General features: G+C 44.0%; 2 protein-coding genes across 11 annotated transcripts in view; one reads left to right on the top strand and one right to left on the bottom strand.

The window, feature by feature from the left end:
* ADIPOR2 (adiponectin receptor 2) overlaps positions 1-24,777 on the top strand; it is a 44,010-nt gene extending 19,233 nt beyond the window's left edge. For 7 of the 10 annotated variants that reach the window (XM_084809310.1, XM_084809314.1, XM_084809312.1 and 4 more), the window contains 7 exons: positions 336-572; positions 12,847-12,963; positions 15,397-15,568; positions 17,318-17,504; positions 18,134-18,321; positions 21,330-21,523; positions 22,156-24,777. In XM_084809310.1, the coding sequence (XP_084665436.1) occupies positions 405-572; positions 12,847-12,963; positions 15,397-15,568; positions 17,318-17,504; positions 18,134-18,321; positions 21,330-21,523; positions 22,156-22,284 (1,155 nt within the window). In that variant the 5' untranslated portion in view covers positions 336-404 and the 3' untranslated portion in view covers positions 22,285-24,777. Of the gene's footprint in view, positions 1-335; positions 573-7,586; positions 8,160-12,846; positions 12,964-15,396; positions 15,569-17,317; positions 17,505-18,133; positions 18,322-19,591; positions 19,804-21,329; positions 21,524-22,155 lie in introns of those variants that run through there. The other 3 variants (XR_014784240.1, XR_014784241.1, XM_084809317.1) reach the window with 2 other exon arrangements.
* Positions 24,778-25,449: 672 nt separating this feature from the next.
* Positions 25,450-27,559, bottom strand: part of CACNA2D4 (calcium voltage-gated channel auxiliary subunit alpha2delta 4) — a 204,852-nt gene continuing 202,742 nt past the window's right edge. The window contains exon 40 of the mRNA XM_084809309.1: positions 25,450-27,037. Within this exon, the coding sequence (XP_084665435.1) occupies positions 26,942-27,037 (96 nt within the window). The 3' untranslated portion in view covers positions 25,450-26,941. The remainder of the gene's footprint in view (positions 27,038-27,559) is intronic.

Below are 27,559 nucleotides of genomic sequence, written 5' to 3'. Positions count from 1 at the left end.
TTGGGAAAGTATCCCAAGGACGATAAGATTTATGGGCTTCCCCCTACCAAAGCCTTAGACATTCCTACAACTTTGGGAAGGGACTCCAAAATTCCTCCCTCACAGCCAATGCAGAAAGAACTGTGGCGCCTATTTTCCAAGGTCGCAAAAGCCTTGCTGAGGGTTGAATATTCAAAATAGCTGCCAGCATGCACTGCAATCCACCATAGGTTAAATAAGCCATGGTGGACTGCGGTGATCATGCGAACTGACCAAGTAGCTTTAAGGGCAGATACCTGTTGGATATAATTATATGCTGGCATGTTTATCAATGTCAACTTGGTTTGCTTTTTCAGAACTAGTCAACCTGTCACCACCTCTTACTGGAGAAGATAAGAACCTTTCTCGGGAAGACCCCTGGTCTCATGAACGAATCAACGGATCTCGGGAATGCCAGCATTCTGGAGCCAGTCCTACGGCCCAGGAAGGGACATGTGCCCAATCGTACTGGACAGGAAAACCATGATAGTGACCAATCCAGTGATCAGGGGCCCCTCTTAGAGGAGCCACCAACACCTTCTGAAAAGGAAAAGGTAAATTGTTATCCTGAAATCTAGCCAGTGAATTACATCAAACTTGTTTGAATGGCAGATTGAGATGAGTTACTGATGACAGGGATATAGGTTCATATGAGGGAAGGCTCTCCCTCAGATACCCCAGATCCAGGCTATTAAGCGCTTTAAAGGTTAAAGCCAGCACCTTGACTTTATCCCAGAAACTAACTGATAACCAGGGGTGCAATTGCAGTACTAGTGTAATATGCTGCATACAAGAGTACCCTGACAATAGTCATACTGCTGCATTCTGGAGCAGCTGAAGTTTGCAAACTGTCTTCAAGGAAAGTCCTATGTAAGCATGTTAACAGAAGTCGGATTGTTTATCAAGGCATACAATAAGTGGTGGGATTCTCAAAAAAAGGGCATAGCTGGTGTATCAGCCAGCGTAAAGCCCTGTGCCACAGGCTACCACCCAGACATCCAAGAATATATTTGGTTTGGCCGCCAGATGTGTCCCATGTGTGCAAGTAGAATTATATCTTCTTTTTGAACTTTTAACAGTTCTGGAGGGAAAATCTTTAGCAGTCCAGTGTTCTTATCCTAGTCTCTCCAACGCTGTCATCCACGTAATCTAGAAGGTCTGTTTACCTTTAGGCAGGAAGGTTTACAGAATAATTTAAATCCATAGGTAGGCCAATGTTTTGGGCTTGTGGGCACAATTGGAATTCTGAGAAAGTGTTGTGGGTGTACCACAGAATGGCTGCCATGGGGGTATGTGTAGGGATGAATGGACTGTGTAAAATCTGCTCTGTCTGTGTTTTGTGGATTGTCGGGCATCTTTTGTTCTGTTGTCTGCTCACAGACGCATGCAATTTTTTTTGTTATGTGGAAACATACGCAAATAATTACGTAAGAGGTTTAGTAACAATTTACATAATTTATCTTGGTATGTAATATTTAATGTATTGTCCCCCTTTCCATTCAACTTTTCGTCAGCAGAAATGTGTGTATTTTCCTATGAATAAATATGCATACATTTTGGGAAAGTAAAAAAATACCCCACAGACTCCGCATGGCCTGAGGGGGTCACTCCTCAGCAGATTCCGCAGGTTGGATTCTTAGAAATCTGAGCTCATTTTAGTCCATCTCGAATTTCTCCAACATCCCTAAGTATGTGGCATCACTAGAAATAAATACCAAAAAACAAACTCAATAGAACACAGAGGGAAGGTTTTCAGGGCTCCAAAGAACCCTGAAGACTAGGTTCTAAATGGCAATAAAGGGCAAAGCTGAACACCAGCATCTGTTCTATGGGAATTTGTGGAGTTGTGTAGTACAGCATGTCTACTCAGAAGTAACCATTTGAGTTTAGTGGAGCTTATTTCCAGGTAAATGCGTACAGGATTGCAGCTGCGGCATTCTAAATGAGAGATATACTCATTCCATTTTCTTGGCGCTGCACTGTCCTCTTGTAAACATTTGGCATATAACGGGTGTCTGACAACTTCTGAGCAAGCAACCTACAAATGGTCTTGTAAATGTATCCGAGGAGGGGGTGTACTATACAATACAAACTTCTTCTAACTCTGAAGCATGAAAGGCAACCCTTTCCCCATTATTTAATATGGGCACTTGTTAGGTGTTCTCTTTCCAAAAGGCTTCCCCAGCCCGCCTACCTATTGTATGAATTCATTTGCAGTCCATTGGTGCTGCCCCTAAACTTCCCACAGGCAATGGCGGATGCTGCCCAGAACTCACTTGCGCCTCACCTCCCTATGTTGCTCATGGCTTGTGAGGGCACTCTTGTTGACCACCACAATGAGAAAGGAGCTGAAGCCATGGAGTGCAGGTGCCAGCAGCAGCATTGCTATCTGCAGGGGGTGGGGGGTGGGTGGGTTGAGTATGTGCACGCACAGACAGACACACTTTGAGCCTGTGTAGAGGCATGACTCCAAGAACATGACTTCCCTTCACCCTGCCACCCACCCATATGCTTTCTTCTCTATCAAAGCTAGCACATTGAGCTGCCTAGCCTGGTTACAGCTGCAGAAATGGCCAGCTCATATCATGCATGTCCAGTCAGCTCTTGCCCGCAGAGCCCAAGGAAGCATCTGTCGAAGCCAGCAGGTCTTTCCTGCAGGAGGATGACAAGTGAGAGACTCCCTGTCTAGTTAAAGCTTTGGTGTGGGGGACCCTCCTTCTTGGTGACTTCATACTTCCAGTGGGAGAATCTGCATCCTGTGGCAGTGGTTTTAATATTCCAGGTTTCACATCACGCAACATCCCATTTTCCCAACCAGCAAAATCCAAGCAGGCCTGAGAGGGACTACCAATGCAGCCCTCTTCGTCTTTCCCTAGGAGAAATCCTGAACTACAAATGTTCCCTGGGGGAAATGCAGGGCGAAAGTGGGGGGAAGAGGAGGAAAGAAGAGCGGGCAGATGGAGTGGAGATGAGTGAAGCCCGGAAATCGGATGCCGAGAATCTTTCTATCTCTGCTTCCCTCTCCATGTTCTCCCCCCCGCCAATCAATGCGGCAAGTGTGGAGTTTACTAGGATGGTGGCACTGCTGAAGTGTCTCTTCCTGCTGGCTGGAGAGAAGCAGGGCTAGGATTCTGCTGCAGCCAGCTTTTGGTTTGAAAATCTGGCAGAAATAAATCTTTCCTTCAAAGGCTCAGTGTTACAGAAATAAGAGGGATTCTCAACGTACAGCACAGTTTAATTGCAATCACCAAGGTGATAAAAATCTGGATTGCTGAGTATATCTAAAGATGGGATAAAGCAGGTGGGGGAAGAGGAATGATTGAATCCATGCTGTTTGTTCAGCCAGCTCCCATGAGCTGCTACCCAATCCTCATCTGCTTAAAATCCCCAGTTCCTTGCCTTCTCAAGCTTATATGTTTCATTAGCTGGAGAGCAGAGGCTACTCTGAGTCCTGAAATGCAGGATTAGAGCATCCAAAGAATCCTGCTGCTGTGGTTTCTCCTTTCACTCCAGCAGACTGTGCATGGCCACTGACATGGTTGCAAATGGAACATCAAATGAGGTGCAGCAGAGCAAAATTCAGGGGCTGGGTGAAGATTTTGAGTTGCGGGCACCCATTGAATGAAATGACAGGAGTGAACTGGGCATCTTGCATTAGCACAATGGGGTTCTGTTCTCTGCAACGCTCAAGCAGGGGGAATGTAGTGTATGTGAGGTGGAATATAGTGGGCACAAAGTCATGTCTTGGTGACATGGCACCTGCGAGTGATACGTTGAGGAACGCAGATAGCAACTATAAGAAGCTTATTAAATGTAACTGGCTTCCTAGCCAGTATAGGAAATCACCCTTCTCCCACACTCCCTGTGCCCGCTGTTGGAAAAAAAGACGTCATATATGATTGCTAGGGTCATTTAACTTGGTCTTTTGGAGATCACTGCTCAGGCTTGGACAGTGTATGGGCCCCTGGTTTCCCCACTCCTGGCCTTATATGGCAAAAATAAATATTACATATATATGGAATTCCCTGTCAGGGCCCAGCTTCAGTACTGCAGAGGGCCTTGTAGGTTATAGCCAGGATTGAATTAGAAGTAGCCTGGAAAGGCTTGGGCCTATTCAGTTTCTGGAATGTCAGAGTCTGTGTGAGCTTATCTCTGTCAGTATTCTCAGAGCAGAGCCAGGGGGAGTCACCCAACTCCCTGTCCACCTGCTGGTCTGGGCTTGGCAGGCAGGGAGGCTGGAAGCTGTGGGGACAGAGGTGGGGAGGGGTTTGCAGAAGGGTCACCCAGGTTGTAGCGTCACTGCTGGAGGGCTGAGCAGTGCTTCCCTGTTTAGACAGGGGCCTTGCTCCAAGGCTAAAGGGCCTTGTCTGTCAAGGGATCTGGAGCGGGTGTCCTACAGTCATGCCTTCCCTTTCAAGCTGATGCAAAGGCAAAGAGCCTTTGCTTGGAACATCTCGTCTTCATTGCCCGCAGTCTTCTCTGTTTGAATCCATCTTTGTCTGGGCTTTTGGAGGCACTCTGCACTGGAACTTTGGATTGTTACCGACTTGCCATGAAAAGTACTGTGAGGCTTTTCATAGACTTGAACTCTTGTTGCTGTGGATTGTGTGTCTGTGTAGTCAGCTCAGTATATGGCAGGCTGAGTTTGATCTACGCCTTTTGGACTTCCCTCTGCCAGAACTCATGCGGCGTGGAGTTGCCAATGCGAAAGCGGTGGCCTGGAACTCCTTGCGTGTGTGGATATGCCCTTCTCTTGATCTTGATGGGCCTTGACCATATAGCCTAGAGTTATCCACAAAAGATTCAAAGTCGGACTCTTTATGGGTGTGAGTTGTTTAGGCCTTTCAAGAAGTTATCCCGATTGCCTGATGGGTTCATTCCCGGAATCATTCCCTTTCCATGTCCGGGGTTGGAGCCGTGTGAAAGGAATGTCTGGGTTAGGTACCCAGAAATCCAAAGTCCCTTGTGTTCAGAACTGTGGAGATGGCAATGGAGAAACCATGTTGAGGATCTCGGTCACGGTAGTAATGTTTAGCTTTGGACTGTTCTGGAATTACATAGAGCCTATAGCTACTGACTATCAGCTATATGATTTCTGAAGAGTGTAACCATTAAGCTTCTGCTGTGGGATTCCCTGCAATAAAGAAATGGATTTGGGTGTCCAGTGTCAGATTGCCTGAGCATGTGCACTGCGGGGATCGGGAAACCTGACATAGCCTAAACTGTGCAAAACAAAAAGATAAGCTACCATTTCTGCTTCTGCCAAATGTCTAATGCCAATGCCTTGATGTAGGGTTCATTAAAACTCAATTTGATAACTTCTAGGAAAAATAAATCTCTTTCTGGCAAATGAGCTATTTTTAACAGCTTCCTCTCTTTAGATAGGTGTAAGAGGGTAAGGGTTCTCTGGCTGGCTTCAACTTTGTAGCTTGTGCCGATTACATAAAACTTGGTAATGTCTACTGCCTAAAATGAACACTGCTAAGGCGACTGCAATGCAGGCTGAGATGGCTGCTGTGAAACAGAATTTGATCAGCCAAAAACAATCCTGTCAGTTACGTGTTTAGGCTGCTTGCAAAATGGGGTGGCAAAACAGATTAGATGTGCCTGTTCTTACCAACAAACTGTACAGCTACAGAAAGGAACAAGTGGATAAAAGCACAGGAAATAAACACTGAATATAGCAAGCAAATTTTCAAGGAGGAAGGAATGCTTCAAAGCATCAGATACATTTAATAGAAATCCTTAAAATGAAATGCTATGAGTATTCACAATTTTGTGGCATTGCCACATAGTTTTTTAAGCATAGTGATGAAAAACTTTTATGAGAACCTTTCTGTTAGTTCCGTTAGACATTTTTCCATTAACATGCAGGCACTTTACAAAACACTGTGAAAAAGGAAATGACAGTTATCCACATTGGTGTCACAAAGCGCTATGATACGTATTTGCATTTGGCACAGCTTGCACATTCAGTTTCCTTTTTAAGGAGAAATTATTGGTAAGCCTTTATTTTGAAGTCTGTAGTAGTCCGTGTGATTGCAGAGGATGGCAGGATTATCTTTTCCGCGTGGGATACTTAGAGATCCCATGCATGTAAGAGGACATATGAACTGGGCATAGGATGCCAGGTTGTAAATTGGACTACTATCTTCAGGAACACTAATGGTAGCCAAATTCCTCCTTGTGGAAATGTTTCTTTCACTTTTTTTGTCTCATGTCCTCTAGTGAAGATTTAAGTTTTCATCCATTGCTATTGCTTTCTACCCTGTGCTGGACTGTCTGGCCTCCTTCATGGCATTTATCTCTCTCTGCCCTTTGCTATTTGAATGGTTAGAGTGTCTTTGTTCCCCCTGCTGTTCTTCAGTCACTGATATCTCCTAAAGAAATGCCTCTTGCTGTGACTTTGTCAAACTGATACAATCAAATGCATGTGACTTTTATCACCTGATGAATGGGCTTTTTATGTACAGCCCTGAAAACCTGCACTTGACTCTCTCCTTTTTTCTTTTTTTCAACTGTAATCCTCCAGTGACAGAGCGGGAACAAAAGACTGTTTTCTTCACATTTTTTCCAGCTACTATAGCCCTTTGCTGTTGATTGATGGTGGTTTTTGTCTAAAGTTCCTGCATCTGTGGTGCTCTGTGCATTTTCAGTGTGTGGCCTAAAAGCGTGTCTGTGAAATTTTGGATCTGTTGCTCTGAAGCATTTGGTACTGTGCATAGAATAATGAAGCACAGCACTTGACTCTTCTTCATGGCAAAGGCCCAGCTGGAACATTTGTCAAGCAACCCGGGCCTCAGTGACTCCTGAATTCAGTGTTTGACCTTTTGGGAAGAGTCTGTCACTAAGCCTGCTTCGAAAGTGAAAAATTGTGCTTGTGAAGTAACTGCATAGTAAAAATAGGAAGGAAAAGAGCTGAAACCAAAAATGAATACTGACCTCAAGTACTAATCAGCAAAGTCTTTAGAGTTCATCCTTAAGGAAGGGCATGGACAACTTTACTTGTTTTAGAGTGCTGGTAAAGAAAAGGCAGCTCTACCTGCTGCATGCTAAGCTGTAGGGGCTCTGTGCTTAGCAGCTTCTCACCTTTGCACCTTGGTAGCATTGTGTACTTTTATACATGACATGACCATATAGTTCTCTTCCTTCTCTGCTCCTACTCCCACCCCCAATCTCTACATAGTAATGCCTGCCACTTTTTGGTTATGATTAAGACAGCTTCTCCCTTTCCAAGCCCCCATCTTGCATTATTTTAAAATAATTCATTGTTCTGGACAGGCAAACACTTAGAAATGTCTGAGTAACTTGGAAGCTAGCACAAAATACAGCAAAGGCAGGCCCCATGTATGCTTTGAGATTTCTTTTTCCTGCTTCTGCTGTTCCTCTGTTCCATTTTACTTACAAACTGATGAGGACCTAATGCTGCCTCTATAGTCACAAATGGGCAAATATATTTTTTAGGATTCTTCCCAGAATGTTAAGGTGGTTTTTAAAAGCCTGCACCTGAAAGGTAACAATGTGTAGACACAATGCCTGGTTATGCCGGTATCAGCCTCTTGGAGAAATAGAGGCAGTTGACACTGCCAAGTCAGGAGTGGGGAACCTGTACCCTCCAGATACTGGACTGCAACTCCTATCATCCCTAACCACTGGCTGTGCTAGCTAGGGCCTATGGGACTTGCAGTCCAACAACATCTAGTGGGCCACAACGTGCCAAACTCTGCCTTAAGTAAAGCAAACCGTCCCTGGAGAGGCAGGTTGATGCTTTGGATACTCTTTGCCGCTGCTTTTACCATGCTTGCTATGCACTGCCATAGACCTTTTCACTTCAGTTAGAAATCTGTGCTGTCTGTTGTTACTTGTTATGCAGCTTGGTCAAATTCCACTACTTCTGATTGCTGCACTGGGTACATGAAGCTGGCCCTGCAAAGCCTGATCTCTCTGTCTGCCAGCTGATTTTATAAATAAATCCTTGCTTGCTGAGATGCATGTGTGGTTCTAGGAGAAAGTCAAGTAAGGATTTTGTTTGTTCATTCCTGCAGCGTTAAAAAAGAAGGTTGCACTGCAGTGAGCATTTCTTTTCTCAGATCACATTTCCCTTTTCTGCCTTCATGTAGGAGGAAGAGGAACTAGCAAAGGTATTTCAACAACTATTGTGTTTGAACTGATGTAACTTTCTTTCTCTTCTCCTCTTCCCCCAACTGTTTTTCCTTTGCACATGGAGCGTAGCTTTAGTTAGCAAGTCAAATGTCAGGCAGCTTGTTGTGCTCATGCACAGCTGCTTTTGGAATTAGCATATGGACAAAAGAAGTGGGGGAAGATATTTTGAGAGCCTTCTGGGGCAGGTGCCATTCCTTGGTCTGCCCAGTGTCAGAATGCCCCAGTCACTCCCTACATAAGATGCGTACACAGCCGCCTCTTGCACTGCTGTTGAACTCCAGCAAGCAGAACTGCAGTGGTTGGTCATGTGTATGGCTGAAAGCACAGAGGGGGGAAAAATTAATGAAATAACTAATATGGCTGCTTAAGCCCAAATGTGAAAGATCATATAGCTAGTTCCTTGGCTTAAGAAAAAGAACTAAAAAACTGAAATCTGTAATAGCCTGTCCTTCTAAGTTCTGTTACTTCGGAGACAAATTCTAGAGGACTGGCTAAGTTTGTCTGTTACACCAAACGTGAGTCTTGTGGCTGTCCACAAAAGCTAATGCCATAGTGAATCTGTTAGCCTTTAAGGTGCCACAGGACGCCAATAGATGCATTGTCAGCACCCTGCAGAACAGTGCTGCTTTTTTCTTCTTCACAAGGTTTCATTGTGTATTACTTCTGTTCAGTTTGTATTTAACATTAACGGACTTCCTTAAATTAGTTTTTTAAGCAGCAGTGTGCTTAATCATGTGTGACATCATGCTGCCCTTCAATTTTTCTACAGAAGCTCCTCTTCTGTTGCCCCACTTTGCATCATTCTTTCCCTTCTGCCTTTGCCCTCTACTCTGCTACGCTTTATTCCGTAACAGCGTTGTGCTCATCCTATCAAGCCAGCTCCTCCCCCTCCCCACTTTTTATAAAAGCTTTCCAGGACCTTCATAGCCATATGATTTTGATGCTTCTTTGTTCCTGGCTAACACTCTCATCCTCACTCCCATCTTTCTCTTTTTCTTCCTTAAGCCTTGTTTTCTCCCTTCTTTCCGTCTTGCTTTGATTATGAACCTTCAGGATAAGGGCACTATCTGTTCTCTACAGTGATGTTGGTGCTTGGTCCCATAGCGGCTGTTGCCATGGGCAGTTGTGTGTCCAGTAATGGGAGCAGAATGCTCAGGTAAGCATCACCGGGCTTTTATAATGTGAGGGGAAACAATCTTGATTGGTATAAGTAATGTCCACTCTTGGACTGCCGTTTCCCCCCCGCACTTCATCTTTATGAACCATAAGCGTATGCAAGCACCAAGCCCTTTCTTATTGTCAGTCTTCCCACCCCCACCCAAGCACAACAAAACATGAAGTAGATGTCTTTTTGAAACTTGTAAAACCCAAAAAACTAGCAGGTGAAGGTGGTATATAGATTATTGTAACCTTGAACACTAACTCAAAAGGCAAAAAGTCTGTGCTTTGTTGTGTGTGTTTGACTTCAGAATAGCAATTAACTGCATCCAGATGGTATGCTTGCAGAGGGACAAGTTACCCACTTCACTTCTATTGTGATGAGGCTGCAGAGTCTCTGGAGCAAGAGCATGCCCATGTAGCCATTTGGCAGCCACTCAAAATATCCTTGTGATCAATTAGCTGAACAGCTTCCTTCCAGAGTCGCATTGCTGCAAGATAATGCCTTCACTGTTGTAGCTGTGGAATGTTTCACTTCTCTTCTCCCACCTCCCCAAAAGTAGGCTGCACTTCATTGCAATAATTTTTCTGGAAATGGCAATATTTGGCCAAGAGAACTGGGCATACCTGAAATATCTCTCTCTGTCTTCATTGCTGTATGGCCCAACTCACCAAATTGCCTGTCTAGTTTTTACCTTGTGTTGCCTATTGTGAATGAAAGGAGGGAGCAGCATGTCAGATGTTGCCATAAAGACAAACTTAGGTTTCTGTACTATAAATATCCCCAGAATAGTAGGTCTCCAAATATGACAGCCTTTAAGTAAAACTTGCTTCTGGGTCAGTTTTTACTCCTTAAATGTGTTGAGCTCCTTCATGGCCATTTAAAGTGTTTTTTAAAACAAATACTGAAAGGATGTTTCCACAGTCCACAGGTACATTTGGTACAGTCTAATTCCATAGCTGAAGCCAGTAGAGGAGAGGTGAATCGTCCAAAATGGAGGGAGTGGGTGTTCCTAAACTGACAAAAGGAACATACTTCTTGCTGAACTTACAACATAGAGATCTTTATTTAACATTGTTTTAAAATGCTCCTAGGTCCTTGGTAGATAAATTCACTGCAGTGTGCAAATTGTTAAAGGGTTTAAATGCAAGATTGCTTGGGTTAGTTACCTTTTAGCAAATGCTGACAGCTGGATCCAAGTGTGAAACATCTTAATCAAAGAAACATCTTAATCTTGTACAATGTGAATTGCTGTAGCTGCTATACTGGCAGGTTTATTGTGTATGGGTCATGGTTCCGTATACTGCAGAAATCCACTCGATTCTTACCATCAGCTGGGCAACATGTTACTTGAGGATGCTCTTTATTTCCATAGATAAAATATTATATATAATGAGATGTGAAACTTATGCTTTATTTAAAATGTGCAAGAGCTCACTTCACTCATTCCCCCTCATGTGAACAGGGAGAGCTGGGATGCACCTGTTGGCCCCAGTGGCCTATCCTTGCAGCCCGTTATTCACTGGATTTCTGCAGTGAGGAGCCTCTATGCATGGAGGCTTCTTGCGGGATTTTCAGCCCTGCATGATCAGGGTTCTAAAGCCCGGGCAGCTTACGTGAGTACAGTAAGTTTGCCGTTGCAGAAGTTCAGCCCAAATACATGGAGGACTGCAGGGGCAGACTGTTGGGAACACAGCTGAGAAGGCAGGTCCAGTGAGCACATCTCCACTCTCCCCCCCCCCCACATGGGGGAACAAATAGGGCTACAGAGTCTTTCTGTGAAAATGCTTTCAGGGTTTAACCGTTCTGAAATAGAACTATATTTAAATTAAAATTGCAGTCTTGGGCAGCCTTCCTTTGTTCATTGGAGGAAGTGGAAAGAGTATGGGAAATTGTATGCAGGGCACTGCACTACACCCTCTTGTAACTGTAAACCAACAAGCTTCTTAAACTGAGTAGATGCTACAGTCAATCCATTACATATGGCTTTTATAGAAAATCCGGATTGTAATTTTAGGATCCATAATGGTCTCAGCTTACTGTTTATGTATTTGCTACTAAGCTCTGATACAGTAAAATGTGTCCCCCCCCCCTTGCAAGAAGTATGTGCGTTAAGTTCTTTATAGAGTTGCCTGTGCATTCTCTTGGGTCATTAGTGATTTTCAGGGGATGTCTTAAGGGTTTATATTGGTTACGTGGGGATGAGTAGAATTCTGCTTTCTAATGAGAGCAACGTAATGGTGTCATGTCCCTATTAAAAGTACAGGTGGTGCTGTTGCTGCTTTGGTGTGAGGCTTTGAATAATACAGGACCTGTAAGCTGGGCTAGTAACCTGCTCCAATGACCAACTTAAGACCCGCTTGCATCACTTACACAGCTTCTCCGTTCATTCTGGCAGGAGACAAGGACTCAAGGGAAAGGAACTGCACCTTCTCATAGTTTTTGAATGCGTTGGTTTCTCCCAGATGTTTACTAAAACCAAAAGAAATATGTTGACAGATGGGAAGATTGCCAAACTGAGGGGAAGGCGCAAAATCGTTAAAAAGTGAAGCAGTCTCTTGATTTTTAAAGTAGCAACTTGATTTGGTGTGGATGATGTTGCTGTGCAATAACATCTGCTAAGGTTATATGTGTGTGCTTTGAATGATTTGGCATGAATAGTTATCATTGTGGTAGCTCAGGGATGGTCAGCTTTGGAGGGTATGGGGGTCGATTTCCATCTGGCCAGTTTTCAGTGGCAATTTGGGGGTAAGAAAAAAAGCCACCCTTTCCAATTAAAACAAGGCATGTGGAGGAGCAGGCACATTGTTTCAATGCAAGATCACACACCCAGGAACCCTGGGGGCACACAATGATGCATTAAAACAAAGTGCATGCTCCCCGTGCACGTTGCTTTAAAGGGAGGAGTGGCTTTTTCCTCAGTGCTGCTGCATACCAGCAAATCTGGGCAACACGGCGGCAATTTGCTTGGGGGGCAGGGTGGTACGCAGTAGAGGCCACTAAAAAGGACAGGGGCACATGCAGCCTGTGGGCCAAATATTGCCGTCTCCTGTTGTAGCTAATAACTGGACTCTCATAAGCATGAAAGGCACAATCAGTTCTTTCGAATAAACTAGTTGGTTGTTGCTGGATTTCATGTAAGTGCAACAAATAGCAGAATATATTCATGCTGTGTACCAGCCTCTTATTTTACCTTTTAAGAAACAGCCACAGTAATTGTCAGGATTTTGTTTTCCTTTGCAAAACTCATTGTTCCCAGATAATGAGAGGCAACTATACCATAATGTTCTGCTGCCTCACAGAGGGAGGACTGTTACCTCCAGTGCATTTTTCCTAAACTATATCTGGCAGAGCATACATTTTTGGAGTATGCACTCAGAGAACTTGCCTTTTGTGGGCATGTGTAGGTGCTTATCTGGCTTCACATCTAATGCGTAAATTCTGTGTTGCATCTCTGTTTTAAAGCACCTTTTTGTTCACCCTTCTGTGCTAATTTTCTCTTTCAGACTTCTGACAGTGATGGGGGCAATGGTTCAACTCCAGAAGATGAAGGCTTTATGGGGATGCTGCCTCTCTTCCAGGCCCACCATGCCATGGAGAGGGTGGAAGAGTTTGTATGTAAGGTAAGAGGCTGCAAAGCAAAGAGCCATCATGCACTAGTGAGCTTCACACAGCTGGTGGGTCCTGTGGCTAGCAGTGCATACACTTCTGGCAATAAAGAGCCAAGTCACAGTGGGTGGCCATCAAGGAATTCTGTCATTTTAGGGTGTGTGTGTGTGTGTGTGTTGGGATCTTGGGCCTCTCATAATTGGATGAATTAGAAAGTTTAGCACGATGAGGATTACATGTTGAAATGTGGGATTAAACATGATGGTACAACTCCTGAGTCTCTTTTTGGAAACATCTGTGGAAGTCCAAGCAGAATAATGCTCTCTGCTTCTAGTGTTTCTGGGTCAAAGAGCTTTAATTTACAAGGTCACCTTTTTTCCACACTCTCTCTTTCAGGCCTTGCAAATCTTTGTTTTCAGATTACCATTTGTCTCCCTTGCGTAGCAGACTCATTGTGTCCACCATTCAAGTGAAAAAAGCAAGGTCTATTGAAATGCCACCCTGGACAAGCCCATTGTGAGCTGTGTAAATATTACCAGTCTTGACTTTCCTTAGCTAATTTAAAGGGAAATGGTTTATACTGGTGTCTGGCCACTGGGGCTAACAAGAATTAGAATTGAAAGTAGGCTTTCTGGCCTTGTTTTGCTGTAATCCATCCATCATTGGAAGGAAAACCCTCGAAACCCAGGATGCCCAAACACAATTTCTACAGCTTCCATAAAGCCCAATTTAGAAAAGTTGCCATGTAAGCAGGTTTTTAAATTTTTCACCCATCTCTGAATATATATAATGTGGCTTTTGGTGATTCCTGTTTGGGATGACACAAGCCATCTGTAAGGGGACGATCTGGATCGGGTTATCTTTGCCTTCATGCGTTATGAATAGTGTGTACATTAGAGGGAGCTGCAGCCCTGTTGAGTGTACATTGGCTGCATTCTCACTTTGTATTTAGATTTTTAAATCCTAAAAAATGAAATGCCTTAAGACAATTATCCATCCTTTCCCCATAGAGATGTATGTCACATTAAGAAAGTTGTAGCTATGTACAGCAGCAGATTGATTGATCTTGGTAATGTCGTTTTGCATTTATTTTACTGATTTTAATTAATTAATTTATTACATTTATATCCCACCTTTCTTTTATCCTGGAACTTAAGGTGGCTACATGTGATTTCCGAGTGGTCTCCCCTCCAAACATTGACCAGACCTGCTTAGCTTCAGCAAGGTGGCTGCCTCATGTGCCTTCAAGCTATAATTAAAGGACCATAATTAAAGGAATTAAGTCAGTTGAAGTAGAGCTGGGATGGGCAGAAGGTAGAGATCTCATGGTAGATCTGTGGGTTATTTGCAGTAAACCATCAAGAAGTTATGATCCCGAGTTGTTTAACAATAGCAACAACTTTCTCCCACCCTCCAAAATTAGGCTATTGAAACAAAGAAAGCTTGGGGAGAAATCAGGAATCAATTTTTGTCTGAAAGGACTGCGAACTCAGTTCCGGTACTGCAAACAAGTTCCTAGACTGAGATTCACTCGGAGGCGCCCTGTTCCTCAATTCTAAGTGTATGTTTACCCCTCTTTCTGACCTGATATTTTGGACATCGCACCAGTTGGTTTCAGGGCTTTAGGCAAAAGAAAGTAGATCCCATAAGCTTGATATTGGCCGATCCCATATGGCCTAAGCTGCATGATTTCTGCACATGTACCCTTTGGCATCCCATTAGATGATGGGAGTGTGTAGGCCTTGTTGAAGATGGCCCTGAATTTTATTGGCAACTACTTTCTTGCTCTAGCATTCTTCTGTGGAACACATGACTTAAAAAACCCTTTAATATGTCTTGGCTAGAGAGAAAATGATGGCAACTCTCGTCTGGAGGTATATGTGGGAGTTCAGATATGCATATGGAAGTCCAGCATATGTGAAAATGTTTGATTCAGTGGCAGGGACTTCTCGTCATCCTATTGTCCGTTCCATTGTACTGTGAAGCTACCCCTGACAGGAATGGATGGATGAGCTCCCACCTTCTCTCCTCAAACACATGGGACCTCCCAGTGAGCTTTGAATTGGAGATACCTTGCTCAGAGTATTCAGCTATCATAGGGAACTTCTAAAGCCAGGGTCTCGGCTGACATGGTACTGGGCTTACCTTGTACTTGGCACCCTTGAATGGTGCTAAATCATGGCAGCTTCTCAAATAAGTGGATTGCATCGCCAGATAGATGGCTTTTGTCCCATTAGATTGATTTGCTTTCTTCAATTTGCTGGGCCCTATTTCAGACTGGTTCCACAATTCTTTGTGGTGGTGCTGTGGACAAGTGCATTGGCCAAACCATTCTCTAAAACACTTCTCCCCCTCCTTTTTTTGGGAGGGGGAGGAATTATGTCATGAATGTCTTTCTTGGAATGCTGCTAGCGGAGAATCTAACAACCCCTTATTTCTCTCCTCAGGTGTGGGAGGGCCGATGGCGTGTCATCCCCTTTGATGTCTTGCCTGATTGGCTAAAGGACAATGACTACTTGTTGCATGGGCATCGACCGCCCATGCCCTCTTTCCGGGCTTGCTTCAAAAGCATTTTCAGAATACACACAGAGACAGGCAACATCTGGACACACCTACTAGGTATGAACTTTGATGTTCATTAAAACATCATTAAAACATTAAAAGTGTACTTAATCTTTCATAACCAATATCAGGGTGGGGGGAATGGACTGTGGAACTTTGCTCTTGAGTGAGATTTCTTGGGGTAGAACTAATAGAGGACTCCATAGAGTATGTAGCACAAAGTGTGAGGTAGCATTTGTCTTCCGTTGTCTTTGAGTTGTACCTGCATAAAGTGATCCTGGGCAAATGGTTGTAATGATTTTTCAGTCTTCAGCCTTCTTACTAAAGTAACCTCTCCGTTAGAATAATTTCTCTTGGTTCAGCATCAACTAGTTGTTTTGAATCTATTAATCAGTTGTGCAAATCCCTATCTCCTCCTCACCTGTAGCTGGTAACATTTTGAGGATTGCTGGTGTTGACTTGGCAGATCCATGTGAATAGTCAAACTCTGCTTCCTGTTGCCTCGAAGGATAATTCGGGTTTCTGCTCCAGCTAGTACTACTGCTCACTCGCAGCTTCTAAGAAGGAAGTGTACTGTAACATTTCGGATGTATGTGCTGAAAATTGGAGACAACCTCCCCCTTGCTCCCCATGCAATGCATGGCACCCTTAACAAGCTGAAGGAAAATCACTTCATGAGTAAAAATGCCATCGGCACTTCATTGCAGCTATTAATATTGTTGTCCATTGGAGCCCTCACCCTCAGGGCATGTTCCAGGATGTCTTTTGTTTGTCAAATGTTGAGTCAAGATCCCTGGTTCAAGGCTTCATGCTGGGACATCTGGACTACAGTGCTGCAGAAAAATTGCATGCTTTGCACTTCTCTGAGACTGTATTACTGCAGTGTTGCCCCTGAAAGAACCTTGAATAGCCTCTTGCTGGCCCTTGGGGCTAATGGTAGAACAGGCTAAACATTAGTGTGACTTGGCATTGCTATATCTAAATCTATGTTGGTTCATTGGGGAGGACTAGAATTAAACTTGCTCACATTTTTTTAAGCATACAGCTGTTTTGCTTGGCAGAACACTAGGGTCAAAGTAGACCTGCCCCACACCATATGGCTCATTGGTTGTTCATAGTTGCACCACCCCAATTTCTATACTATGCACACATTTCTATACTTCTATGCACACAGTTTGCGGTGCAGAATGCATAAATGCTACAAACTGAACCTGGTTCCAGATTTGCATCAGGTACTCATAATGCTGCTGGAGTGTTCAAAAACTAGCAGTGTCTTGGAAAACGAGCTGAACAAGCAGCTGATTCTTGAGAGCTCTAGTGGTTGGGTCAGACTTGAGGAGCTGCTGGGAAGTGCAAAATTAGTATCTTAGTGCTACTGTGAATTTTATTAGCTAGCTTTGGCAAGCCTATGTGTCTCTTCTGAAAATAGGCCAGCTAGAGGTGAGTAATTTTGAGGATCTCTAAGATAGATAGATAAATAGATATTTAAAAAAACACACAGAAAGTACGTCATTTTACTAAAAGCAAATATTAACTTGAAAGATCTAGAACAGCTTTCCCCAACCTGGTGTCGTCCAGATGCATTGGACTACAACCCCTAGCATCCCCTAGCCAGCACTGACAGGGACTTGCTGGGAGTTGTAGTCCAACACTTCTGGAAGGCACCAGGTCAGGGAAGGCTGATCTAGACAAATGTGGCAGATGCATCTGGAGTGAAACTGAATGTGATGTGATGCTTGTTTTGAGTTCACTCCGCCCTCGTCTTGCAATTTGGCTGGTCTGATAACCTTGTTTTTCTTTGCCTAGGTTGTGTGTTCTTTCTGTGTTTGGGAATCTTCTATATGTTCCGGCCAAACATGTCCTTTGTAGCACCTGTGCAGGAGAAGGTGGTGGTTGGGTTGTTCTTCTTGGGAGCCATTCTCTGCCTCTCCTTCTCCTGGCTCTTCCACACAGTTTACTGCCATTCAGAAGGTGTTTCGAGGCTCTTCTCCAAGTAAGTATCATAATGGCTAAGTGTGAGCTTGGAGCAGAAAGCCCCAGGTTCAAAGTTCACTTTTGTTATGAACTCACAGGTGGCCAGGGGGGTGGGGGGTTGAGGTTGAAAGAGTAGCGGATTGCCTTAATCTACCCATCTTGCAGGGTCATTGTAAGGATTGCTGAAGGAATGTATGTGAAGTGCTTTGAAAAGTGGCAGTGCCAGGGTGGGAAACTGGGATTCGCTTAAGACAGCCTTCCCCAACCTGGTGCCCTCCAGGTGGCTGGGGATGATGGAAGTTGTAGCCCAGCACATATAGAGAGCGTCAGATTGAGGAAGGCTGGCATAAGAGCTCTGCGTCAGGAATTGATGAACTGTGTCCACTTCTGAAATGGTGGTTAGCAGGCCAAGCTTAAGTGTTTAGAGATTGCTCTTTGGAGATGAGCTTTCTTCCTACCCATAGACAAGGAGCAGCCGGAGTCCGGGCCTTCACCAGCAGAGTTCTTTCAATAGGAGCCCAATCCATGTGCAACCAGGTTTGAGTGCTGTGGAAGCTCTGCAGTCAGTGTGCAGGCTGCTTCTCATAGACAAGAGAGCTGGGACATGTGAGCTTCCTGAAATGGCTTTCCTTTCTCCCCCTACTTTAGGCTTGACTACTCTGGTATCGCCCTCCTCATTATGGGCAGCTTTGTCCCATGGCTCTACTATTCTTTCTACTGCAACCCTCAGCCCTGTTTCATCTACTTGATAGTGATCTGTGTCCTGGGCATTGCAGCCATTATAGTTTCCCAGTGGGACAGGTTTGCGACCCCTCAGTATCGAGGAGTACGAGCAGGTAAGAATTGTGGGTTGGCTTTTGAAATGTTTTCCCACATGTGCACATGAGGAGATTTTGTCTGAATGTTTCATTGACTGAACTGGAACAAAGTCTCAATCCTAGTATTGGTGGTGATGTTTTTAAAACTTTTGACAGAATTTGTGTGTATTCTCAAATCAAACTTTTGATACTACTAAATTTGTCACTCATACTTTGCATAACATCAAATTCCGAAAAGGTAGCTATGTCTGTCTCCACAGCAAAAAACCTTAAAGAGAATAAAATGTATCATGACATAATTGTCTTGGATTAGAGCCCCCTTCATGAGATGTATGAAGTGTTATCTTCCAGTACTAATATTTATTTATTTGTTACATTTCTGTACCGCCCAATAACTGAAGCTCTGTAGATGGTTCACAAAATAAAGCTAAAAACCATACAGTATAAAAGGTAATGAAATATAATGTATAAGCATTAAAAAGTTTAAAACAACAATAGAATAAAACCGAAGTAGCAGCCAGAAGCAGTGCAAAATCTAAAAAGCACCAATACAGATTAAAAAGCAAACCCCAAATGATTAAAAAGCATGGGAGAATAAAATGGCCTTCACCTGGCACCAAAAGGACAACATCAGAGGCACCAGGTGAGCCTATCCGGGGAGAGGATTCCGCAACCAGGATGCTACCAGTGAAAAAGCCCCCTCAAAGGTCTATATTTGTGTATGTGCACAAATACAGAGGAAAGCCATTTCAGCCAAAAGACTGTGAAGGGTTTGCTGTTGACACTCCTGTCTGCCTGCTGTGGATAACACTTCATGAATGTGTCAAAGTTTTACACCTCAATACATTTGTTAAACTTCAAGATGCTACAGGATCTTGGTCTTGCATCATGTGTGTTTAACTTGCATCCTTTTTCTTAAGGTGAACTTATAGCACTCATTATGTGGCATTTTGTTTGTGTGACAAATAAGCTAAGGACCTCGGCTATAAATGCCAAGCTTGTCTGATGCATTCATGACCTTAGCCTGGTTCCTTCTTTCATAATGATAATGGGTATGAATTCTAACTGTCTGAGCAGGCTGGAAAGTCAGATGAAACATATTTATTTGAAAACAGAAATGGTGCACCCCTTAGTGCAGTAATTCCCAAACTATGTGCTGTAAGAACCGCTAGTGCTTTGGCTATTGGGCGGTATAGAAATAAATAAATAAACAAACAAACAAATAAGTAATAGTGTGCTGCAAGAAATGAAAGGTTTCTGAGGGTCAAAAATATCTACCCATCCACAGGGGAAGCTGTTTGCCACATCTCTACATGTTCCACTGCTCTGACCTTCCTTCCATTCAGTCTTTACAAAGGGATAGAAGCTTCATCTTGCCACCTCTCTGCATTCAATCCCTTCAATGCAGAGAGGCAGTAGGGTTACCTTCTCTCAGAGGAGGCTGCCCACTGCAGCTCTGCATGAATTGCAGCTTTGGACTTGTCTCCTTCCAGGCGGGAGGTAAGCTTGGAATAGTAACTCGTGTAGTAAGGCATGGAAGCATCTCCTTTGAGGACAAGTAATCTTTTATATATTCTGAGTGAGTGAGTGAGTGAGTGAGTGTGTGTGTGTGTGTGAGAGAGAGAGAGAGAGAGAGAGAGAGAGAGAGAGAGAGAGAACGAATGAACACCTGCTTCCCACTTGAATTCAGAAAAAGTGTGACTTGCCTATTAGAAGTTTGAGAAACTTGTCCTGGCACATTTCCTTACCTTCCAGGAATCTCTAAATTGTCATACCGCAAGGAACCTGAAGATGGAATGTGTAGTGGGTGATACTGTGTATTGGGAGTATTATGCAAATACTTGGCATTTTCATTCTCCCCTGGCTTCTCAGTTCAGATTGTGGACTGGAACAGGCAAACACCTTCAAAGCTTATTTTTTAATGAATGCCTTGAGTGCTCTTCTTTCTCCATCAGTGGCATGTGAAGGCCTGGATTTCATATAGCCCACTGGCTTTAATTCTTTATTTTCAAGCTTTCAGCCAGTGTGCTTAGAAAGTTAGCGGTAAATTAACATACTCAGAAGAATGGTTGGCTGGTGGTTGTGTAGTGTACTTTTTCAAGGCATTTGAAAATGAAATTAGGGTTGCTTCACTTTGAAAAAAAGGGGGTATCTGATTAAAGAAATCATAGTTGGTTGATTGTATTAGTTTTAATAGATTGGCTAATAAAAGCATATGAATAAAATGATTTTGAAGGAAGAAAAAAAGGATACTTCATTTTTAGATGATGCATATTTGTGCTGCAGCAGGCACAGGACATGTTCGCATGTAACATTTAGCCATGGTTTAGCACTAGATGCACAAGCAAGAAGGAACTGCCACAAACTTTGGGTTGCTCCCCCCTCCCCTTTCCTCTTCCTGCATGGCCAGGAGGACAACTTTGGCAGAGCTTAGTTTTGCTTATGTATGAACCGCTGTACGTTTGTTTAAAATGAACTCTGGTTTGTTTCTAAACAACCCAACTTCAAACCATGGTTTATGAAGCTCGTATGTTTAACTAACTAGAGCTGGTTTTAAACCATGATCTCTGGTTCGTATGTAATGTCAAGCCAGGCTTTGAGGAAAGTGAAACTAAACTCAACCAAAGTAATTCTCCTGGCCATGTGGGAGGAGGAGGGAGGGATGTCTGAGCTCAAGGCTTGCAGCAGCTCCTTTCTGCTTATGCAAATACCGCTAATTCATGGTTTAGCATTGGTGTGCAAACCAAGTCAGTGTCTTTAAGCAGGTATTGCCTCCTTGTTGTGACAAAAGGAAGAATGCCTCTTCTAAAATAATGCCTAGCACCAGATTCATCAGGGACACCTCTTTAGTTCATCAAAAGGGTTTTAACCTGACCAATTAATGAAATGTTGTGGCCTTAAAAAAAAAAAATATTAAGCCTTACTGCTCTGTTTTGAGATCCTGAGCTTTGGCAGTTTCTCCTCATTTCTGCCACTGGTTCTCTTGTGTCCAAGGCTGAATCTGTCACACTTCCCTTATCTCCTAGGAGTGTTTCTGGCTCTGGGCCTTAGTGGGGTCATCCCCACCCTGCACTTTGTCATCTCGGAAGGGCTCCTCAAGGCTGCCACAATGGGGCAGATAGGCTGGCTGGCACTCATGGCCTGCCTCTATATCACTGGCGCTGCACTGTATGCTGCTCGCATCCCGGAGAGGTTCTTCCCGGGCAAGTGTGACATCTGGGTAAGTATGGCTAATAGCTGCCAGGCACATGGTAGGGAGTGGGAGAGGCATTAATGCCACCCCTGCTGTATATCTGCAGTGATGAATCAAAACAGCTGCAGGCATGCGGCAGGTGCAGAAGCAACAATGCAGCTCTCAAAATACCTCTTACTGTTCAGTTCTTGGCTAAAACAGCCCTGCTGGGCAACTGCTCGCTTTAAAACCTAATGAAACTCAGCAGCCTTCTCTTCATAGGCTTTACAGGAATGAAGAAGATTTGCACGGTAACTGGCGTGGCATATCTGGTTCCCAGGAGACGGAATGGCGCACAGCTGCAACAATACAGTCATTCTGATACATAGCCGTTAAGGCTGTGTGTATGCACGTGCGCACATGTCCTGTTCTCCAGCCAGTTATGCCAGGTTCACTGGGGTTGGATAAGTTTAAATTTTCACCTCTCAGTGCTTGCATAGCCAGGTCACACTGGGGAAACTAGCATCGTCCCTAACAAGCACGTTGGCGGTTTATTTTTTGGCAAGCTAGTACCATGCACTTTCTGCTACTAGCCTGTAGCACTGTCCTCCTGCGATGCTCGTTCTGGAAAGTGCCTGCTCTCTCTGAGGTGATGTGATGTTCTCTTTTTTCTCCCATAGTTCCACTCCCACCAGCTGTTTCATGTGTTCGTAGTGGCTGGTGCGTTTGTGCACTTCCATGGTGTCTCGAACCTCCAGGCGTTCCGTTTCACAGTTGGGGGAGGCTGCTCGGAGGATGAGGTGCAGTAACTGGCCACGTGTCAAGGATCGTAACCAAAGCAGAACCATGGGAGCGGCCAGTCCACACCTTGCCCAGGACGGGGTGGAAGCTTCGCAGGGAATCCAGACTATAACATGGAAGGGAAATTCATACCTCAAGCATTGGAGTGAATTGATTCTGAAGACCTGGAAGTTCTTAACTCCTAACTTATTCCTGCGATCTACAGCCTAAGCTACAGAAAGCCCTTTCTTAATCAGCTTCTGTTAAAGGCCATATTTATTTGTAGAAAACGAGGGGTTGTCATGGGGTGGTGGCTTAGCGATTTTTTTTTTCTTTTTGTAAAAAAATTCTAGCTTAATTAAGATTTGTATCTTGTTCAGGTAAGTTGATTTTTAGATGCTCTTTTGGGAGAAAAAATGTAAATAAGATTTCTAACTTTCTGTTTAATTAAGAAGTTTATATAAATGTTTTAAAAATTGGGTGGGGGGAGAGGGGTTTTGTATAGATTGTAACATGCAAGTACCACACACTGTTTCAATTTTGCACGAACTCTTTTAAGTGCAAGAAGGCCAGGCAAAGCCCCTACAGTGTCGGGCATCTGGGTCCTGCAGATTCTTCCTAGTGCTGGTGTATATTGGACAGCTAGACCAGTAGGCCCAGTATGCACACAAGGGTTGAGAGCAAACAAGTGCGTACAACCTTGTTCGGGCCCCTCTGTGTTCAGAAGGTGAAGGCAGGAGGCGTTGTGCAGCTGAGCTCTGCTTCCTTTGCTGAGCTCATGCCTCCCAAGCTCTCTGCCCTTTGCGGACGGGGTTTTTAGGTGGTCATTCTTTCACCAGCCTTTTGCGGCGTTGGGATTTGATGGCTTAAGGCACAATGTGGTATGTATCTCGACCTTTTGAGGTCCCTTTTCAGTGTTTCACCATTCAGTTGGGCCAGCCATCCTCTTTATCCAAGTGCAATTAGCAGGGTTGGGCACCTGCCCTCTAGGTGAGCTAGCAAGAAGCGCTGGTCTCAAGGGGGTGGGGAGGAACACCCAAAAAATCAGCTTTGTGCTTGAGGGAAGAAGACTGGCTGTCTAACTGATAATCCATTCTGGATTGTTTTATGTGCTACTGAACTACAGTAGCACTAAGGTTGCCTGTATTAATCCACTGAACTCCACTTGGCTGTCATGTAACACTGCCATTCCTTCTGTCCCTTCTGGTATATAGGACAATGCTGTGCATTATTTTTAAAAGGGGTGAGGGCGGGGCAGGGAAACCCACAGAACATTCTTGGATGCAACAGCTTTTCCTTTTCTTGTTAAAGTAGTGCTTGGGGCCCAAGGGAAACTTGCTGGCTCTTTAAACACTGCTTCAGATAACTTAGCGGTGTAGGGTAGCAGTACATTTGGAGAAGGGAGAATTTTTACGAAGCGGAACACTCAGTTGGGTGAGTAAGGAGAGGCATATACCCTTCTTCCTATTTAGGATTGGTGAGCCATGTTGGATCTGGAGAGAAACTTTGGGCAAAATGTAGAATTTGTGTTTATGCAGAGTATTTCACAGTGAGGCAGTTACTTTGGCCAATAGTGAATTAAATACAAGTGTCAAGGGTTTTGTGGGATGGTAGATCTGGTCACATTAAAAAAAAACACCTTTATTATGATAAAGAGCTTGGTCTTTCACCCCCCCCCCTTTGTGGAATTGATTCCTTGAACTTTACTCCTTCAAAACAGAATCTTAGAAGTGTTCAGACCTACAAGAGGTGCTTAACTGGTGCTTGTAGGCAACTTCAAATGTGTGCATTCTGGGTAGGATCATGATGCTGAATGCAGAAAGGCCAGAATGTCACCCTAATGTGTTTGGGTAATACAGAACAGTATTAATTGAACCCCTTTAATGAAACAGGGAGTCCAGTGATGATTGAAACCCTCCCAGTGGTGTATATAGCCACCTGGTAGAGGTGTGGCGTTCCAAGTGAGGGAACGTGGTGGTACATATCAGACCTAGACCTACCTGCCTGAAAAGCACTTTTGGGGGGTACCGCTGCATCTGTACCAGCAGAACCTGCATCTCCCTGTTCTGGATTAGCCCATGCTTACTCTCAGAAAGGGTCAACCTGGTCTGACAGCGCAGACCCTGAACAGAAACACAGTGCTCCACTTGCTGTTCTTAACCCCCATTGGTCTCTGTTTAGGACGCTGTGTGTCCCAATAAGAAACTGCTGAGCTGTGCACTTTTCCATGGTGCTTGCTGAGACGTCTTCCCAGGTTGGCACCTGAATGCCTTACTCTCAGCAATTGGAGGTTTGCTTGCTTTCTCTTTATGTGTGTGCAGGTTTTCGGCATAGTATAGTTGAGACTTACAGCTTATTTCCCCCCCCCCTTAACTAGTGGCCTTGTTCAGTATTTTCTTTTTAAAAACTGCTTACTGTTGGAGGCAACAAAGCACATCTTGAACTTTGAAGATTGGGGTCTCTGGGCAATGGGATCTCATTACATGTTGTATTCTTAACTTCTAATAAAAAGATCAAATGGAGTCAGAGGCTTGGGTTTTTGGCCCTATTCATGTCAACTTGATTAACAAGATGTGGATGGATTTGTGCAAGAGTGAATAATATGGGTGGTGGGGAAATCTGGTTGTCTAGTACAGAATTACATGGTGTTGGAAATGTTCCTTTGAATCTGTTTTCAATATCTTGGTGGTCTTCCCAACCACTTAAGATAATATGACCAAGCTACACTGCAGGTTAAGCCCATATAATGATGCGTCTGTCTGTCTGTCTGTCTGTCTGTCTGCCATATGTCTGTCTCAAATAGTAGTGACACTAAAACCCCAGTGAGCATCCAACACTGTAGTGTTGCTGAGGACAAGTGATTGTGGAACCTAGCTTCTTTACCTGCCTGTAGAGGCATTACAAGGTTACATTGTCTCAACAATGGGTGAGGTGGCAAGAAATTTATACCAGACATGTTTGGGTGGAGTAAAGAGTTGTAGTATATAATCCACTGTTTGAAATGCAACTTAAGCATATCTGCTTAACCAACATGTGTAGGCATTGAAATAAATGTTCCTCTTTGGGGAGAGGGGCATACTTTAGCTACAAGTTGTGTATGGACTTTTGTGCCACATTTCGTACAATAGCCAGGACCCAAGAAACATGAAATGTGTAGTGAAAATGCCATATTTTAAAAAATATGACAAACTTTACAAAAAAACAAAACCAACCTTTACTCTCACACATTTCTTTTGAGGATTTGCTTATTGAAATATTAATACTGTCAAGAAAATGCATTCCAGCCTTTTTGTTGTTGCACTGTAGGAATATGGCTTCCATCCTAACAGATCTTTTTGAGGGGAATATCCAACCTGACTCCAGTTTTGAGAGTCTTATGGTAAGAGTACCCTGCTACTTGGCTGTCTGGTTTTTGGCCTGTGGTCCAAACCTGGTACTTAGACTCCTAGGGACCAGATCCAAGAAAACTAAATCAAAGCGTGGTGAAAATTTTGCCCATAGCTTCTTCCATAAGGCAAAATGGTTTTCAACAGTTGAGAGAAATTCCACATCTTATTGGTGTACCTCTTTGGGTATTTGTAATCCCCTCGTTAACTATTCAATACTTCATTATACAGCTTGCCCATCCATGCGACTATCAAGTTGTCTGATAAAATACACTTTAGAATAAATTGGCTACTGGAAGTTCACAATCACCCTGCCACATTAAATCTGGACTGCATCCTAATTTTTGTGTATCTATAGGCTCCCCAAACAGTCTAGTGGTAAATTGTAGTAACTGCCAAAGCTATTATGTGTCATAATGTGTAAGATCAGTCTGGCCATGTTTGAAGGTGATAATTTTGTGATTACACAAGAAAAATAGGGCTCCTCCCCCATTCTAAACTTCCTTCCCTGATTTTATGAAACAGAGGAGGTTTGAGAAATGTGGATTCAAGGAATATTGCTAAGCCCAGGCTGGAAAATGCAACCACTGAAAGAGAGAGCTATTTCACACCAAATTGGTGCCTCAAACCATTGTCTGTATCAGCTGTTCCACAGCACAGCTGTATCAGTCCTGGAGGGGCGGCTCATGTTTCCAAGAGGTAGAGTGGCAGGGAGCCACTGGCTGGAGCCACTGGCTGAAGCCACTGATACCAATCACACTGATGCAGTGATTGGAGAATCAGCACCTGCAGCAAGTTCCCCCTGCTCCCTGCCTTGGCAGCCTTGTTCTCCAGTTCCTTGACACCTATAAAGCTGGTGTCCAAACTGAAACATTTCTACTTCACAGGTAAAATCTGTCCAGTGCCTCCAACAGGGTGAGATACTCCTCAGCGGTATTATGCAGGCTTCTGTTGTTACTTAGGAGATGGTAACGAGAAGCCTACATTTCATCGATAGCACTAACAAAGTCTGCGGATCCCCTTCTGCAGTGGGGGAAGCTACTGCGTTAAGGGGCGGGAATCATCAGCTGCGAGGTTGATCATCGTTTGGGCCATAGCTACAGTGCCCCCCAATCTGAGTTGCACACTCCTTGAGGAAAAGAAGCCAAGACCTCTTCTGGGAGCAGTGCAGTCCAAGCGGTGACTGGGCCCCTGCTGTTTTGTCCACATGTGCAGCTGACTAAGTGCCCAAGTGGGGGCATCTTCAGAATGCCTGGCCCTGTGCTACTCTGGCTCGAAGTAAGGATTACGATGGATTTTGTCACTGCAGGAGGAGAGTTGTGGTTCCCAAGGGAAGAAGGTGCAGGATCAACGAGGCTGAAATCTCTGCAGCTCCTCCACAGTCCTGGGCATTTTCCTGAAAAAAAGGGAGAGCTGCAGGTGGTTAGCAAGCCTGACAGAGATACATTTGAATAATAGTGCATAAAGAAGACAGCAGTGCCAGAAGGTACCCAACAGTATTAAGGCAATGAGGAGGAGAGGGAACAATATTTCAAAATTAAATTATCCAAAGCAAGGGTGCTTCCAGGTGAAGCTTTTATCGTCCAATCGCATTGCCTCTTTCATAGAATTTGATTTGCGGGGTGGGGTTCTAGATGTCATCTTGAAATTATAAGCCGCCTGTGTTTTCCCACCTCTTTTTTCCTTACCCCAAAAAATCTCTTAAGGTAGAACAGATGGGATAACTGCATGCCTTTTGACTGCTAGTAATAGGAGCCCCCTGTCCAGAAGCCCCCAAGGTATAGTAACAACATACCAGGCATGCTTCACAATTGCTGCGCTTCTACCATAAGCTGGTAATTCTTACAAAGGGTTGGCTCCTTGGCAAGTTAATTCAGATAAGCAAGAAAAGACTTTTAAGAAGTCACGTGCCAGGACG

This window comes from Heloderma suspectum, chromosome 7, assembly GCF_057233095.1.
Source record: "Heloderma suspectum isolate Gila_16-S chromosome 7, 16-S_ref, whole genome shotgun sequence".
NCBI classification, from domain to species: domain Eukaryota; kingdom Metazoa; phylum Chordata; class Lepidosauria; order Squamata; family Helodermatidae; genus Heloderma; species Heloderma suspectum.
This window is presented reverse-complemented; position numbering and strand designations above follow the sequence as displayed.